This window comes from Pelodiscus sinensis, chromosome 1 (assembly GCF_049634645.1).
Source record: "Pelodiscus sinensis isolate JC-2024 chromosome 1, ASM4963464v1, whole genome shotgun sequence".
Lineage (NCBI taxonomy): Eukaryota > Metazoa > Chordata > Testudines > Trionychidae > Pelodiscus > Pelodiscus sinensis.
In genome coordinates this window covers 293,305,743-293,323,842 of record NC_134711.1, presented here as the reverse complement: position 1 = coordinate 293,323,842, position 18,100 = coordinate 293,305,743, and the positions used below count along the sequence as shown (strand labels likewise).

The following is an 18,100-nucleotide window of genomic DNA, read 5'->3' as shown; positions in this document are numbered from 1 at the left end:
CATCACCAAGAACTGGAGATGAAGCCTATGCCCTGTTGCCCTCAATCTGTGGACCTGAGTGGTGGGTTTGAGTTTTGGGTTCGGCCTCAGACTCCAACAAATCAAATGCCATCCTTGGCGGCCCCATTAAACCTGGTCATGACACAATTTTGTGTCATGACCCACTCTTTAAGAACTATAAATATTTGCGTTCGGGAAGAGATAGTAAACTGTTGCTTCAAGGCTTCAGTCGGAAGAGTTAGAAGGAAACTTTCCCTAGCTATCTACTTCACTCTCTTTTTAACACCTTTCTCACACTCAGCTGATAATGGTATCTCTTGGAGAAAAAATGCCGAGCTACATAGATCACTGGTCTGATTCAATATGGCAAGTCTGATGTTTCTTTGTACAAGCACTTAAATACTCTGCAATGGATAAATCTTATCAGTTTAAAAATAAACAGGAATAAAAAAGGCGAGCTAAAGAGAATAAAATTCAGCCTTAGTAGGGATTCTTTAAAATTATTACCAATGCTTATTTACTTCTGTCTCACAGGAACAGCAACTGGCACTGTCCCAACATCTGTGCTGTCCTACTCGGACTACATATCCAGGCCTGAGGACCATAACAGCATTCTCCGCTTTGACAAAGATGAACGAGAGAAAATGTGCCGTATTGTCATCATAGATGATTCCCTGTATGAAGAAGCTGAGACATTTGATGTTCTGCTGAGCATGCCTATGGGTGGAAGAATTGGTTCCGAATTCCCAGGGACTCAGGTTACTATTATTCCTGACAAAGATGATGGTAAGACTTAATTTATCAAATGGTATTATCAGTGTAGGACAGAAATAGCATATAATATGACCCTCCAATCACAATGTAAGAGCTGGGTTTTGCAGACTTTCTGTGTCTTCCACTTGACACAGATGCATGATTGTGGCCCTCAGAAGTTTTTAAAGCACAATTAATGGGATACTATTTTTTTGTGTTTTAAAATGGTCAGTATTGTTATTATAAACCTCAAGAACATGGAGCCATTGTAAAATTAGCTAGGTGTTGAGAATTCATCTTTCTACCTTCACAGATTTCAAAGTTTCTTAGGGTATAATCTGGGATGTCACCCCAAATGGAAATAAATGATGTCTGGTATCCGTGATTCTTACTCTTCCTAGTATTAGGCGGCTGTTGCCTCCTAATAATCCAGAAGAGTCTTGTTACAAAATATGAATACAATCAATTGTCAAATGTGTCAGAATAATGTTCAGACTTTGTACCAGGAGACTAACACAATGCTACACTTTGTTTCAGACTAGAGAGTGATCCATGACTCTACTTTAAAGGAGCATTCACTAAAAATATGTGATGGGAATGATGTAGGCATGGGGAAGAAGTGGGAGCACAAACTGACACCAGCTTTTGTAGATAATGCACATGAAAATGAATGCAGCCCAAGGCAATGTCTTCTTTTGTGCCATCTTCACAGCAGTAGAAAAGAGTCCCAGGTAACATGGTCCTGGCCTTTAGAGGACTCTACTCTGCGCTCAATGAGTTTTATGGGCTTGAGTGAGTCAAAAAACCCTTTCCTCACTCAGGAGGATTATTCTGCTGTGAATTCTGTGAAAGGAATATTGTGAAGTTTCCCTAATCTCCTTTAGAATGCTTTTCACTGTCACATAGTGATATGGCTTTGTGTCTCATGAAAAAGGGTATCCTTACCATACAGTACAGTGCATGTTCTGTGTAAGGCTGATCTCAGGATAGCTCATTATTATGTGCACAGTGGTTTCTCAGTAGTGAAGGATATAATTAGTTACCTGTTCAAAGCTGAAAACTGATGTCCCTTCTAATTACACCATGAGTACCAAGTCTGCCTGGAATTTCTAATGTGTGACCCTGTGACCGAGAGGATTTGTTTTCAGTGGGGAGGGGAGGGAGATAAGGTAAATACATGCAACATTTGTGAGCTATGGCAAATTGAAAAATCCAGGAATTGCACTTCTTGTAAAATTTCTTAGAGTTGATTAGTTATGTCATATTTCAAATATAAGATGACATGGAATGTTCATACTTAGCAAACTTCGCTGTCCTGGGCCTACACTGATGTCTTGGAGCATTTTTGTAATTTTAATTAGAAAATATCTGAAAAAATAACTAGGGAGGAAGAATTTTGCTTAGTCTGTAAACTTCACAGCCATTATCTGACGGAATAATGTTGGGAGTTGGGACCTGTAGTTTTCAGGCTTATTAAAGACTCCATGCAAACCAGATGGGTATATCAGCTATTAGATATTTGGACTTCTTAAAATTTGAAAAGAAAGCCACGGGCATCCCCTGTAGAGATTATAAAAAAATGCAGGATCTCCTGTACCAGTTATCCTTACTATACAGCATTGTGCATGTTCTGTGTAAGGCTGATCTCAGGATAGCTCATTATTACATGCACAGTGGTTTCTCAGTAGTGAAGGATATAATTAGTTACCTGTTCAAAGCTGAAAACTGATGTCCCTCCTAATTACACCATGAGTACCAAGTCTTCCTAGAATTTATTCTATTTATTGTGACCTTGTGACAGAGGGAATTTTGTCTCTCATGGAGGTTCTAAACATTGACTTCTGTGGCATCTCCACCTGAACTTCTGAGGACATTATTTATCATTTATCCCCATGTGGGGAAATGTTTAGAATGATATAGTCTCTTGTGTTAAGTGCAGCTGCAATTTAGGCAAACACTTTAACACACTGCTCATATGCTATCTGTTACTACCTTCAGAATGACTTTGAGTAGCTAGCTAAGGAGGTAACTCAGATCAAGTTACCTTATATATTGGCCATGCGCTAAAGAAGGAATTAAAAACTGAAATATTTATGTTAAATAAATATTTAACATCAGTAGTCAAAAACAATACACAAGAGCAGTTTGTTTCCTATACCATCTCAGTTTTAACTGTAGAGTTCACTGCATTCATGAATACTATTGCTCCAATCCTGCCAGCATTTACACACATGACTAGTTTTACTCATGAGTAGTCTTGCTGATTTCAATAGGACTACCCATATGCACAAGTGTTGAAAGGATGGGAGCATTATATTACTAATGCAAAATAAGTGGACATTCTACATTGGCAGGCAAAAGAAAAGCAATAGCTGTTTTGGCTGCTAAAAGATAAACTTTCTGTTTAGGTACAAGTGTTCCTAGACACATCCCAATTTATCTATCACAGCCTAATACGTTGCATCTGGCACATCTGAAATATCTTATAGGCCATCCCACACATAGGTAGCTGCATGATGCTTTCTGTGTGAAAAACTTCTCCCAGAACTTGCAGTCTTTTTAAAAAGCTGGCAATAGTTTATTTAGCACATCATTTTTCTGTTTAGAGCTTGACAAAATCTGAATGCACTGTTAAGAAGTACACTAGGGGGATCGATTCAGGAGTATGCGGTTTTTTTTTGTCTGACTTGATAGTGCCCTTTGTTTAATATTTCGTAGGTCACCAAAGATGTACCATTTTAGAAAGTAGCATAAAACGAGGCATATAATTTAAGACACATTGTTATTATTCTGGATGCTGCACCAAACTCCTGTTAATTATGCATGGCCTTTTGATTTGATAACAAAAGGCCACATAAAATAAATAAAATTTTCTCTGGTTTTGTAATATTATAAATTTAACTGAATCTAAAACACTTCTCTAATGGAAATGCGGGTAAGGCTCTGAAGCATTCATAGTAACCTATGAAGTGCAGAAACATTATCATACTAAATCCTGTAGTCAGCCAGAGTCCCATTACTAGACATCTGCAGGAGATCTGGAGCTATATTATCCTTATTGTTTGTTTGGTAATGGGATTTACATTTAGATTACAAAGTTTCTTTGGCCAAAGGTTACAGCCTCTCATTTTGTACTGATTTCCTCTAACACTGTGACTGGATTAGCATTATGCATCAATGTCCGGAGGTCATAAAACACAAACAGGAAAGGTCAGAGTTTAATAATACTACATCAGGTCTTTCCTAAGGAAGTCAAGTCAACACTAGAAACTTTTTGCTTATACCTGCTGGCATTCAGTGCAAGTTAATTAGGAAACATTCATCTTTAAAACCTTTAATCAATTTATTTTCTATATTTTTCTTTCTAGTGCGTGGTCAGAACAAAAATGTGTAAAGAAGTAATTCTAAATGTGACAAGTACTGGTATATTACAAGCTGAGGAAACATGATTTTAAAATCTACAGCACTGTGGGGATATTTTTACTTTGAAACTAATTTTGCCCAATATGACACATACTTGAGAACAGAAAGAGAACACAAAAATTAACCAAAAGAAAACCAGACCAGATCCTCTTCAGATGTCAATAGCATATGGAATTGTTTGTTTCATATGCTACCACAACTGAAATGTTAAATAATAATTACATGGATCTGTTTGAGTCAGAGATTAAAATTGAAAATCATAAAATGCAGAAGGAAGTGCAGTAGATGTAGAAATATACAGAAAGAATATGTACTTAAAATTCCAAAGTAATAAATACAGGCAGTCCCTGGGTTACGTACAAGATAGGGACTGTAGGTTTGTTCTTAAGTTGAATTTGTATGTAAGTCGGAACTGGTACATATTGTAGGGGAAACTCTATCCAAACATTTCTCCAGAGCTCAGTTGTATTCTCCCACACCTCACTTCCCTCAGTCCTTTATTCTCAAGCTGAGATGTCTGCTGAGAAAAGCCGCTCCGCGTCTCCCTGGTCTGCTGGGGGGGGGGGGAGAGGTGCTAGCTTCGCGTCTTCCTGGTCTGCTGGGGGGAAGCAGCTAGTGCGGGGTTGCCTCACCCCGTTTGTAAGTAGGGATCCGATGTAAGCCGGGGACTGCCTGTACTGTACTTCACTATGTTTAACACTTGTGGGAATAAAGGGAATCAAGTTTTTCTGCCTTTGGCAGAACCCCTTTCTCCCTAATACTATAAACAACACAGTGATTTTCAATGACTGTGTGTGTGTGTGTGTGTGTGTGTGTGTGTGTGTGTGTGTGTGTGTGTGTGTGTGTGTGTGTGTGTGTGAACTCACACACACACTCCATGATCATAGATATGAAGTTTAAACTTTGAACTAAATATTTGACGGATGTGTCCTTCATGTGGAAGTAGAGAGCTGGTAATCAATTGCAGAAAGGAAATATTGTACTATTTATGACCCTGTAGAGGACTTACCAGAAGGCTTAAAATATTTAAAGTCTAAAAGAACCAAAAATAGTGCCTAAAATTTCGGGATATTCCGACATTTGAATGGAAAAATCATGTGCTTAGCCTACTTTTGATAGCCAGTCTATTTAAATAGTCCTAAGAAATCCATCTTTTAAGTAAGAAGGGTGGCAATGATATGACAATAATAAATAAAGTTGTAGAATGTCTTCAAGGTGTAGTACAATAATAATTTAGGCACACTTTAAACATTGCCTGGTTATTGCTTATAAGGGACACCACAAATACCATTCATATGCACAACACTCCTCTGCATTCTGCTTGGTATTATAAAGACAGTGTGGTGTTTTGGATGCTGCTTTTATTTGTTAGAACTGGGAGCACTGGCTGATGGGAATCTGGAAGCATAGGAAACAGGAAGGAGGGGGGAGGAGATGGGCCAGGCCTAAGTGAGAGCTACAGAGGGGAGCAACAGCAGCTTTGTAAAGAGGTTTCACCTTTGATAAATAAAGGCCTGTTGAAGTTTGTTACTACCTTGCTTGCATGATACAACATTTTGGAGACGAGGATGGGATTTGCCTGAAGGTGTGGCAGAAACATTTACAATGCACCTTATCTGTTCTGGAATATGTGCAGTAGTGACTTTGTCCACTCTCAGCACAGTAACATCTGGTATTTTAACTGCATGCACCTGTTCATTGGACTGGTACTGCGGCATACCTTAGCAAAATGCCCAAACTTTTTGCAATGATTGCACTGAGCTTCTTTTGGAGGACATCTTGTGTAGCTTGCAAGGTGTTGTGGGGATCCACAGAGAAAGCAGGCTTTTGCTGTGCTTTGAATTTGCTGATTCTGTGGTTTTTCATTAGTTTTCCCCTTGTGATTGTTTGTCTGCAGCAATAGTGGACTTTTCTGCAAAGGAGTTATAGCCTGGACTGGGCCTCCTGTATCCATGCTCATTATTTTGGCTTCTGCTATAGCTGACTCAATCTGGGTAGCAATGGTTATTGCTTTTTCCAGTGTAAGTTGTGGTTCTACAAGCAAGCGTTCCCTTACACGAAACATGGTTGTTTTCTCAATGAGCTGGTTTCTAATCATCTCATCTGCCATATTCCCAAAGTCACAAGTAACTAGGGGTATGTCTACACTACCCCGCTAGTTCGAACTAGCGGGGTAATGTAGGCATACCGCACTTGCAAATGAAGCCCGGGATTTGAATTTCCTGGGCTTCATTTGCATAAGCGGGGAGCCGCCATTTTTAAAACCCCGCTGGTTCGAACCCCGTGCAGCGCGGCTACACGGGGCACGAACTAGATAGTTCGAACTAGGCTTCCTAGTTCGAACTACTATTACTCCTCATTTCACGAGGAGTAACGGTAGTTCGAACTAGGAAGCCTAGTTCGAACTACCTAGTTCGTGCCCCGTGTAGCCGCGCTGCACGGGGTTCAAACCAGCGGGGTTTTAAAAATGGCGGCTCCCCGCTTATGCAAATGAAGCCCAGGAAATTCAAATCCAGGGCTTCATTTGCAAGTGCGGTATGCCTACATTACCCTCCTAGTTCGAACTAGGAGGGTAGTGTAGACATACCCAATCAGACTCCTCAGAGAAGCAACATACTGCATTATAGTCACCCTGGTTTCTGCTCACGCTGGCGAAATCTGTAGTGATTAGCTACTACATTGACTTTTGGCACAAAAAAGTTCTTTAATGCAATGAGTGCAGGCTCATATTTATCATCTGTAAGGGGAAAAGTGTAAAATACACGCTGCCCTTCTGCTCCAAGGCAGTGGATTAGCAGAGCACTCTTTCTTACTTCAGAACTCTCTGTAGCGCTGATTGCAAGTAGATAAGTCTCAAACATATGGATCCAGGCAGTAAAAGCAATTGGAGGCTCACCTGGCCTTTGCAGAAAGGGTGCAGGTGGGTTCAGAGGCAGAAGATCCATCCTCGTTGCCAAAAATGTTGTATCATGCAAGCAAGGTAGTAACAAACTTCAACAGGCCTTTATTTATCAAAGGTGAAACCTCTTTACAAAGCTTGGGATTGAACTAAAGAGGGTCGTTTTGTTGTTATAAATATGGATTTGGCGCAATTTCAAGCTCTTGGGACCTCACTATGTTAAGAAAAACAGAAAGTGAACAGCATTGATCGAGCACAGGAAAAAGGATGTCATGAGGTTTTTTTTTTCAGTTTAAGTTTTGGGGAGGTTACCACCATGCTGAGTGTTCTTGTTTTCTTCCCCAGTACTTAGTGCTTCCAAGAGAACACACTGCCCCTCTCCAGGACATATGAAAATTCTTCTTCCCTTATTGGAACTGCTGAGAAACCATACTGTTCACAGCAGGAAGGGCATTCAACAGATTTGTTCCACTTCACTCACATAAGGCTGGCAAACAGCCATTCAGAGTCCTCCTGCTGAACCTGTTAAACATTTCAGCACCATTAATAAGCAGGCAGAGGCCACAGACTTGTATCACAGCGTGGTTTACAGTTTATATAACTTGTTCATAAAAATGAGAACATTAACCCTCAGACCATCCCTTGTAGGGGATGGAAGTTTTGCCCCCATTTTACAGAAGGGTAAGCTTAAGAACTTTCCTGAGTCTATTAGTGCTGAACCTGAACCACTATCTGGCACTCATTTTTCAAGCAGTTAAACTGGTTGAAAATTTGAAAGTGGAAGGCAGCTTGAATGAAAGTGATCATGAAATCATAGAGTTCATGATAATAAGGAATGGTAGAAGGGAGAACAGCAAAATGGAGACAATGGTTAGAGACAAAGGCATTTTTTAGTAAACTGAGGGTATGTCTACCCTTCAGAATTTTTTTGGAAAAATGGATGTTTTTCTGAAAAAATATCACTTACATCCACTCTGCAATCACGTTCTTTCAGGAAAAAATTGAAAGAACAGAGGGGTTTTTCTGACATTGGTAAACCTCTTTCTATGAGGAAGAAGCCTTTTTCCAAAAGAGCTCTTTCAGAAAAAGGCATGTGTGGATAGGGAAGAGGGAGTTCTTTCGAAAGAAGAGGAAAAAGCACAGATGCCCTGGTTGCCACTCCGTCCATAGTAATGACAGCTTAAATGCGAGATAGCATACATTCAATGTGGATACTATCTTTTGAAAAAGCAGATCGCTTTTTCGATGCACTTTTGCTGTGTAGATGCTCTCTTTCGGAAGATTTTTTTTGGAAGATCTCTTCCAGAAAAGCTTCTTCCGAAAGAAGCCTGCAGTCTAGACATAGTCTCAGGGTATGTCTACACTACCCCGCTATTTTGAAATAGCGGGGTAATGTAGGCATACCGCAATTGCAAATGAAGCCCGGGATTTGAATTTCCCGGGCTTCATTTGCATAAGCGGGGCGCCGCCATTTTTAAATCCCCGCTGGTTCGAACCCCGTGCCGCGCGGCTACACGCGGCACGAACTAGGTAGTTCGAATTAGGCTTCCTAGTTCGAACTACCGTTACTCCTCGTGGAAATTCAAATCCCGGGCTTCATTTGCAATTGCGGTATGCCTACATTACCCTCCTATTTCGAAATAGAAGGGTAGTGTAGACATACCCTCAGAGAGCTGGTAGGTAAGCTCCCATGGAAAGCAAGACTATGAGGAAAAACAACTGAAGAGAGCTGGAAGTCTTTCAAAGGGACATTATTAAGGGTCCAAAAGCAAACTATTCTATTGTGTAGGAAAGATAGAAAGTATGGAAAAAAGACCAGGTTGGCTTAACCAGGGGATCTTGCATGATTTAAAAATCAAAAAGGAGTCATATAAGAAATAGAAGCTAGGTCAAATGACAAAGGCTGAATATAAACAAACAACACAGGTATGCAGAGGGAAGATTAGTAAGGCAAAGGCACAAAATGAGCTCAGTCTAGCTAGAGACATAAAGGGTAAAAAGAAAACATTCTATAAATATATTAGAAGCAAGTGGAAGACCTAAGGACATGGTAGGCCCATTGCTCAGTGAGGAGGGAGAAAAAACAACAGGAAAATTGGAAATGGCAGAGGTGCTTAATGACTTCTTTGTTTCAGTCTTCACCAAGAAGTTGATAATGAAGGGATGCCTGACATAATGAATGCTAGTGGAAATGGGGTAAGTTTAGTAGTTAAAATTAAAAAAGAACAAATTAAAAAATTACTTAGAAAAGTTAGATGTCTTCAAGTCTCCAGGGCCTGATGAAATGCATGCTAGAATGCTCAAGGAGCTGATAGAGGAGGTATCTGAGGCTTTAGCTATCATCTTTGAAAAATCCTGAAATTTGGGAGAGATTCCAGAAAACTGAAAAGGGGCAAATATAGTGTCCATCTATAAAAAGGGAAATAAGAACAACCCAGGAAACTACAGACCAGTAAGTTTAACTTCTGTGCCAGGAAAGATAATGGACCAGGTAATTAAGGAAGTCATCTTCAAACGTCTGGAAGAAAATAAGATAATAGGTAACACCAGCATGGATTTGTAAAAAACAAATGTCAAATCAATCTGATAGCTTTCTTTGATAGGATAACAAGTCTTGTGGATAAGGGGGAAGCAGTGATGTGGTTTACCTAGACTTTAGTAAGGCATATGATACAGCCTTGCATGACCTTCTTCTCAATAAACTAGCGAAATGCATTATATATGGGGCTACTATAAGGTGGGTGCATAACTGGCTGGATAACCATTCTCATAGAGTACTTATTAATGACTCAGACTCATACTGGAAGGGCATAACAAGTGGAGTTCTGCAGAGGTCTGTTTTGGTACCAGTTCTGTTCAATATCTTCATCAACAATTTAGATGATGTCATAGAGAGTACACTGAGGGTATGTCTACACTAGAAAGTTAGTTCGAACTAACGGACGTTAGTTCGAACTAACTTTCCTATGCGCTACACTAGCGCTCCGCTAGTTCGAATTTGAATCGAACTAGCGGAGCGCTTAGTTCGAACTAGGTAAACCTCATTTTACGAGGACTAACGCCTAGTTCGAACTAGCTAGTTCGAACTAAGGGCTGTGTAGCCCTTTAGTTCGAACTAGTGGGAGGCTAGCCCTCCCCAGGTTTCCCTGGTGGCCACTCTGGCCAACACCAGGGAAACTCTATGCCCCCCTCCCGGCCCCGGACCCCTTAAAGGGGCACGGGCTGGCTACGGTGCCCGTGCCAGGTGCAAGCCTGCCAGCACCCAGCTAGCAGACCCTGCACCTGGCACGGCACAGAGCCACCCACCCGATGCCCCCCAGCCCACCCCCTCTTGCCGGGACCAGGCTGGCGGCTCCCGGGAGCTTGCCCTGGACCGCAAGAGGCGGGCACCTTCCTGGGCTAGTGCGGACATCGTGGACCTCGTCCACGATCTCCGCACTAGGCACAGGAAAGTGGCCGTCTAGGGCAGGAGAGCTGCCAGCCTGGCCACCCAGGACCAGGTGTGCATGAAAATCAAGGGGGTCCACTGAGACCCCCGACACTGAGCCCTGAGCTTACAATGGCCGTACTGGGTCAGACCAAAGGTCCATCTAGCCCAGTAGCCTGTCTGCCAACAGCGGCCAACCCTAGGGACCCTGGAGGGGATGGACCGAAGACAATGACCAAGCCATTTGTCTCGTGCCATCCCTCTCCAGCCTTCCACAAACTTTGGGCAGGGACACCACTCCTACCCTCTGGCTAATAGGACTCCATGGACCCAACCTCCATGACTTGATCTCACTTCCCTTTAAACTCTGTTCTAGTTGTAGCCTTCACAGCCTCCTGCAGCAAGGAGTTCCACAGGTTAACTATTTGCTTTGTGAAGAACAACAACTTTCTCTTACTAGTTTCAAGCCTGCTACCCAGTCCTTTCCTTTGGTGTCCTCTAGTCCTTCTTTATGGGAACTCAGGAAGAACTTTTCTGAATGCACCCTCTCCACCCAACCCCTGCTTTTAGAGACCTCTATCCTGTCCCCCCTCCGTCTCCTCTTTTCTAAGCTGAACAGTCCCAGTCTCTGTAGCCTTTCTTCATCTGGGACCTGTTCCCAACCCCTGATCATGTTAGTTGCCCTCCCCTCTCCCAGCCTTTCTCTTCCCCTCTCCCACCTCCTTTTCCCAGTCTCCCCCAGTTTTTTTCAATAAAGACAGAGTCAATGTTGGAAGAAACGTTATCTTTATTTTGTACATCAATAAGAAGGGGGGCTAGGGAAGGGTAAGTGGAAGGAGGTGAGGGAGGTATGGGGTACGAGCCCCCGATGGCGAGGACTGGGCTGGCTCTGCGGGCTTCTGGGGGTGGAAGCTCTCCTGCTGCCCCCCAATTACCCCCTCTCCCCAGATGGCAGCCTGCGGCAAGTGCAGCCGGGGTGATGGCCGAGTGGTGTGATGTGCTCAGTGTGGGCACTCAGGGCACTCCAAGCCAGAACTTCTTTGCAAGCGGGGCACCCCTGAGAACTGTGTGTCCGGGGTGGGGGTCGGGACCCTTTAAGCGCAGCCCTCGGCTAGCCTGAGACAGCATCTCCATGCTCTAAGTCCTCCTTTTATGCCCTGCCGGCACTGCTTCCGGCCAGCCTTAAGCCCTGTTCAGAGTCCACTCAATGTGGACTTACTAGTTCGAACTAGCAAAACGCTAGTTCGAACTAGTTTTTAGTTCTAGATGCGTTAGTTCGAACTAGCTTAGTTCGAATTAACTAATTCGAACTAAGTTAGTTCGAACTAGCGCTGTAGTGTAGACGTACCCTTATTAAGTTTGCTGAGGATACCAAGCTGGGAGGGGTTGCAAGTACTTTGGAGGATAGGGTCATAAACATCTGTAAACACTTGGAAAGTGGCAAGGTGATAGGGAACAGCCAGCATGGATTTGTAAAGAACAAATCATGTCAAGCCAATCTGATAGCTTTCTTTAATAGGATAACAAGTCTTGTGGATAAGGGAGAAGCGATGGATGTGGTAAACCTAGACTTTAGTAAGGCGTTTGATATGGTCTCACATGATATTCTTATCAATAAACTAGGTAAATACAACTTAGATGGGGCTACTATAAGGTGGGTGCATAACTGGCTGGATAACCATACCTCAGAGAGTAGTTATTAATGATTCACAATCCTGCTGGAAAGGCATAACAAGTGGGGTTCCGCAGGGGTCCGTTTTGGGACCGGCTCTGTTCAATATCTTCATCAGCAGTTTAGATATTGGTATAGAAAGTACGCTTATTAAGTTTGCAGATGATACAAGCTGGGAGGTGTTGCGACTAATCTGGAGCACGGGGTCATAATTCAAAATGATCTGGACAAATTGGAGAAATGGTCTGAGGTAAATAGGATGAAGTTTAATAAAGACAAATGCAAAGTGTTCCACTTAGGAAGGAACAGTCAGTTTCATACATACAGAATGGGAAGCGACTGTCTGGGAATGAGTACTGCAGAAAGGGATCTAGGGGTATTAGTGGACCACAAGCTGAATCTGAGTCAGCAGTGTGATGCTGTTGCAAAGAAAGCAAACATGATTCTGGGATGCATTAACAGGTGTGCTGTGAGCAAGACACGAGAAGTCATTCTTCCATTCTGCTCTGTGCTGGTTAGGCCTCAGTTGGAGTATTGTGTTCAGTTCTGGGCACCGCATTTCAAGAACGATGTGGAGAAATTGGAGAGGGTCCAGAGAAGAGCAACAAGAATGTTTAAAGGTCTAGAGAACATGACCTATGAGGGAAGGCTGAAGGAATTGGGTTTGTTTAATTTAGAAAAGAGAAGATTGAGGGGGGACATGATAGCAGTTTTCAGATATCTAAAAGGGTGTCCTAAGGAGGAGGGAGAAAACTTGTTCGTCTTGACCTCTGAGGATAGAACAAGAAGCAATGGACTTAAACTACAGCAAGGGAGGTTTAGGTTGGACATTAGGAAAAAGTTCCTAACTGTCAGGGTAGTCAAACACTGGAATAAATTGGCCAGGGAGGTTGTGGAATCTCCATCTGTGGAGATATTTAAGAGTAGGTTAGATAAATGTCTATCAGGGATGGTCTAGACAGTATTTGGTCCTGCCATGAGGGCAGTGGACTGGACTCAATGACCTCTCGAGGTCCCTTCCAGTCCTAGTATTATATGATTCTATGATAAGTCAAAATGATCTGGACAAACTGGAGAAATGGTGCTGTGAGTGCAGGGGACTGGACTTGATCTCTTGAGAACCACTCCAGTTCTAGTATTCTATTCTACGTGTAAGGGGACTGTTACCCCTTACTAAAACTCTGTGGGAGTTTTTTGGTTTACCAGCTTCAGAAGGGGAAGGGTTCATGAGACTGACAGACCCCAGAGACAATGGAAAGCAGTCAACACTCCAGCTCAGCCTGACTGACAGGTTGTAAGTGGGGATTGTTCTGGCTCTGTCTCTGAACAAACAAGCTGTGTACAGAAGAGGTCCTGCAAAGACAGAGAGCTGAAAGAGGAGTACAAGAAGAAGTCCTGCAGCGACAGAACCAGACACAGACAGGCCAAGCAGTGCAGACCCTGTGTTGAGCAGCAGACTGGCAGTGCTCAGAAAGCCAAAAGGAACAGAGAAACAACACAAGGAGCTGGAACTGGCCAAGCAGCACAGCCTGCAGCCGGATGTGGTGAGCTACTGGGACCTGCAAAGTGTGGGGAAAGGCTCTGGACTGGGAGAGGGGTCTGGCCACTTAGAGACTGAGGCTGTGTGGTCACTGCCAGTGCAAGTGTGTCCAGCCTGCAGCCCCTTGCAGCACTTCCAGGGCTTCTAAGGAAGAGACTGTGAACTGTCCTTACACTCTGCAGACTGCTGTGTTGATGTCCCTGTGCTACAGAGCAGGGCTGTGTGTTCTCATTTAACCATTCTCATTGTTTCTTATTCTATTCTCTTTAATCAGTTGATGTTTAATAAATTGTATTTGCTTTGAACCTTATGAAGTGATCACTGGGCCAAGAAGGCCTGCAGTGTAAAGAGAGCACCTCGGAGTGGGGACACCCTAACTCCTGCCCCTAGTGATTACAAGGTCAGGGATTAAGCCCCAGGAAACCTGGGCCCAGCCTTGTTGGGGTTTCAAGGGTCTGCTACTCAGGAGAGTGGAGGGGGAGCCCTCAGGATCAGGGAGCCGTGGGGTAAAGGAAGTGGGAGCGGGGACTCAGATCCTTTCGCTGGTTCATTTCACCGGGGTGTATAGAAGCCAGGAAAGTTCCCCACAAGAGCGGGACCATTCCCCCGCTTACATACGATTCTATGTACATATCCCTAGAGTAAGCAGACAGTATTCATGAGCCACCAGCTATTTGTCCACTTTTTTCTGATTATTAAAATAGCGAACGTGATTCTTTAGCAGGCCAGAGCAGTCCTTGCCGACATCTTCCATTAATAACCTGAAATGAGGCAGAAAATCCACAGTGCAGTATCTGACCCTGAGTACAAGCTTTGCATTAAGTATGGGCATGAAAAACTCTATCACAGAATCATAGAAATGCTGATGCAGAACCAAGTAAACCTAGATCTCCACTGATGAAACCACAGCCTTGGTAACTTATTCCAGTACTTAACTATCCTTATCTGCGAAGTTTTTCCTCATATCTCACGTACACTTCTCTTGCTGCAGATTAAATCTCTTTGCCCAGCCTTGAGTAGACACAAAGAGCAGTTGATCCCCACTCTCTTTGTAACAGTGCTTTAATATAATTGAAGGCTGTTATTAGGTCCCTCCCCTCAATTTTATTTTCTCAAGACCAAACATGCCCAGATTTTTTACCTTTTCTCATACGTCACATTTTCTAAATTTTTATTTTTTTCTTGCTCTTCTCTGGACTCTTTACAGTTTGTCCACATCTTTCTTAAAGTGAGGTGCTCAAAACTGGATACAGTACTCCAGCTGAGGCCTTACCAGTGCCAAGCAGAATGGAACACTCACTTTTCAGATCTTACATACAGTGCACCTATTAATACATCCCCAAATATTAGCTATTTTTGGCAACTGCATCACATCTTTGATTCATATTCACTTTGTGATCTACTGTAACCCTCCCAGATTTTTTTCGGTGATACTACTGTCTCACCAGTTATTTCTCGCTTTGTAGAGATGGATTTGAGCAGAGGTGGGGAACCTTTTTGGGGTTGGGAGCCACACAAAATCAGTCAGGGGCCACACACACAAATCCCTCACTGATGTGGGGCCTGACTGAGAAGCAGAAAGACACTCATATTCCCCTCACACACCAGAGCCTGGGGGGAGGGAGGGCAGCCTAGGAGATTTTATGTGCTTGAGCCCCATGGTGGGATAGCGGCGGGGCTGGAGCACCAGCACAGGCTCCTCAATACAGGAGGGGGATGAGCCTCGAGGGCAGATCCAGGCAAGTGGGAGGCCACATCCGGCCCCTGGGCTTGAGGTTCCCCACCCCTGGATTTGAATTTGCCTTCACAAGTGCAATACTTTGCCCTTGCCTTATTAAATATTAAATAACTAAATTTCAATACAATATTCTAGACCAGATCATCAGCTGATATACTTTAGCATAGCCTCATTGATTTCAGTGGAGTTATGCCAATTCGCATTAATTGGAAGTTGAGCCTTCCACCCTTATTCTAGTGCCTCATTCAAATAATTCATTTGCAAAGAGAGAAAATCAGCCCTATATTATGTGAATGCAAAAATGCCCCAAGTAATTTCACTACTAATTTGTGCATTCAGGTACTGTTATGGGTATGCAAATACACTTGCCATGTGCAATCAGGAAGTCACTGTTTAGAAAAATCAGCCCACTATTTTCTGGGATGAACTACTCACTTCAAACTCCCAACATCATAACCAGAAGGAAATATACCTACAGTTCCTATTCAGAAGCCCCCTTTTCAATATTGTTGGCTCTTTTCAAATGCATAATGAACTTTTAGAATAAGTCCAAGCCACCTTTTCATCTGAAAATTCTTTAGATAGCCATATCATTGTCATATACAGTCTTTCAGTTAAGATGCTATAAAAATATAGACTGTGTCACATTCTATGCTCCTATCGAATGCTATTGACTTCTGTGAAGTTACACAGTTTGTAAGGCAATCAGAATTTGCTTCTTTATCAGTCATTCTTTTACTTTTGTTTGTTAGTTTCAGTTATTTTAGTGCTTATGAAAGCTACTGAAATGACTCCATCCTCATTAGGGTTTGACAACAGTTCAATGACATCTTACTATCAATGATATCAAAGGCTGCTGGCCATGAAAAGAATCTTTGCTGTCAACATGTCTTCATACATGGCTAAGAGGAGATCAGCTGGTGCACCTAGTGAATATTCCATGCCAATACCAGTCCTGTTATCACATCCCCTTTCAAGTCTTTTCTTTTCCAGACTAAACAGATCTAATCCTTTCAGTCTTCCCTCATAGCTTTCTAGACCATTTTATTACTCTTTTCTGGACTTTTTCCAATTTGTCCACATCTTTCCTGAAATGTGGTGCCTGGAGCTGGACCTAGTGGGTACGTCTAGACTACAAAGCTTTTGTCGACAAAGAGCGTTTAGGACTACATCCAGTTCTGTCGACAAAGCAAGTTGCTTTGTCGCCATGAGAGTGTATTCTCAAAGGACAGTGTAGATGCAATAATGCCTTCTGTCGACAGAACTTTGTCAACAAAAGGTGTTATTCCTCGTAGAATGAGGTTTACCGCCGTCAACAAAACTGCTGAGTTCTGTTGAGAGAACTTGGCTGTAGTGTAGACGCAGGTTATAGTTTTGTCGATAAAAGTCCACTTTTGTCGACAAAACCCTGTAGTCTAAACACACCCTAGTTGAGGCCTAATCTGTTCAGAATAGAAGAATTCTCATGTCTTGCTTACAACACTCCTGCTAATGCATCCTTGCATGATGTTTGCTTTTTGACTCATATTTAGCTTGTGGTCTACTATGATCCCTGATTCCTTTCTACAGTACTGCTTTCTGACAGTCATTTTCCATAATGCTTCCCTTGTCCCCATAAAGAAGCACTATCTCGGTGGAGATTAACAATGTAGTCAGTCCCTTTCCCACTAGTCTTCACAAAAATAGAAAAGATTTAGGTCTTTCTCATAGGTGGTAGCACCAAGCTACCCCAACAGTATTTGTAAACATTAGTACCTTTGAGGATTAAGCCAGAGGAGAGATTGATGGGATCGATATTGGAGGATAAAAAATTATCATAACATCTTCTCAAACAATCAATAAAGCGGTTAGTCAAGGAAAAAATCATCTTATCCCATCCAGGGACAGTCCATCAAAACAGGTCCTTTACTCCCTCGGGAAGGTGGTATGCCACAACCTCAAACTGAATGAAACAGTGATAAGTACATGGGAGCTGAGTAATATCCATCTATTCAACCTCTAGTGCCATTTCAAACACCAGGGGCAGACAGCTCAACATTAAGATGATTGTGAATAGCATAAGAGTTAGTGCCATCTGTCTGGAGGGAGCGTAAGGCAGAAACAGGTATGACTTTCTTCCTCTAATACAGCTAGGCTGTGTCTACACTGGCACGTTCTTGGGCAAAAACTGCCGCCCTTGCACAAAAACATGCCGCCTGTCTACACGGGCCACGCGTTCTTGCGCAAGTAAACTGACGTTGTACTGTAGAAAATCAGGGCTTCTTGCGCGAGAACTCTTCCAGAAGAGGCCAGTGTAGACAGGCAACATGAATTTATTGCGCAAGAAGCCCCTATGGTTAAAATGTGCATCAGAGCTTTCTTGAGGAAGAGAGCATCTACACTGGCATGGATGCTCTTGCGCAAAAGCACATTTCTTGCGCAAAAGCACATGCCAGTATAGACGCTCTCTTGTGGAAGAGTTTTTGCACAAGAACTTTTCTACAAAAGAGTTCTTGCGCAAGAAGCTGCCAGTGTAGACATAGCCTCTACAGTTTTAGAATGCTGTTGTTTTTAATTTTCCACTGGATGTGCCATTCCAAAGCCTTTATTTTATGCTGTTTTCCAGCAGTTAGTTCCTTTCAGATAGATGATGTCCTACATGCTTCATG

General features: G+C 42.7%; 1 protein-coding gene across 2 annotated transcripts in view; it reads left to right on the top strand.

The window, feature by feature from the left end:
• Positions 1 to 18,100, top strand: part of FREM2 (FRAS1 related extracellular matrix 2) — a 182,338-nt gene that overhangs the window by 99,145 nt on the left and 65,093 nt on the right. For both annotated transcript variants that reach the window (XR_012900698.1, XM_025185589.2), the window contains exon 6: positions 535 to 786. Coding sequence is in view for 1 of the 2 variants with exons in the window: in XM_025185589.2 (XP_025041374.2) it covers positions 535 to 786 (252 nt within the window). In the remaining variant the exon portion in view is untranslated. The remainder of the gene's footprint in view (positions 1 to 534; positions 787 to 18,100) is intronic.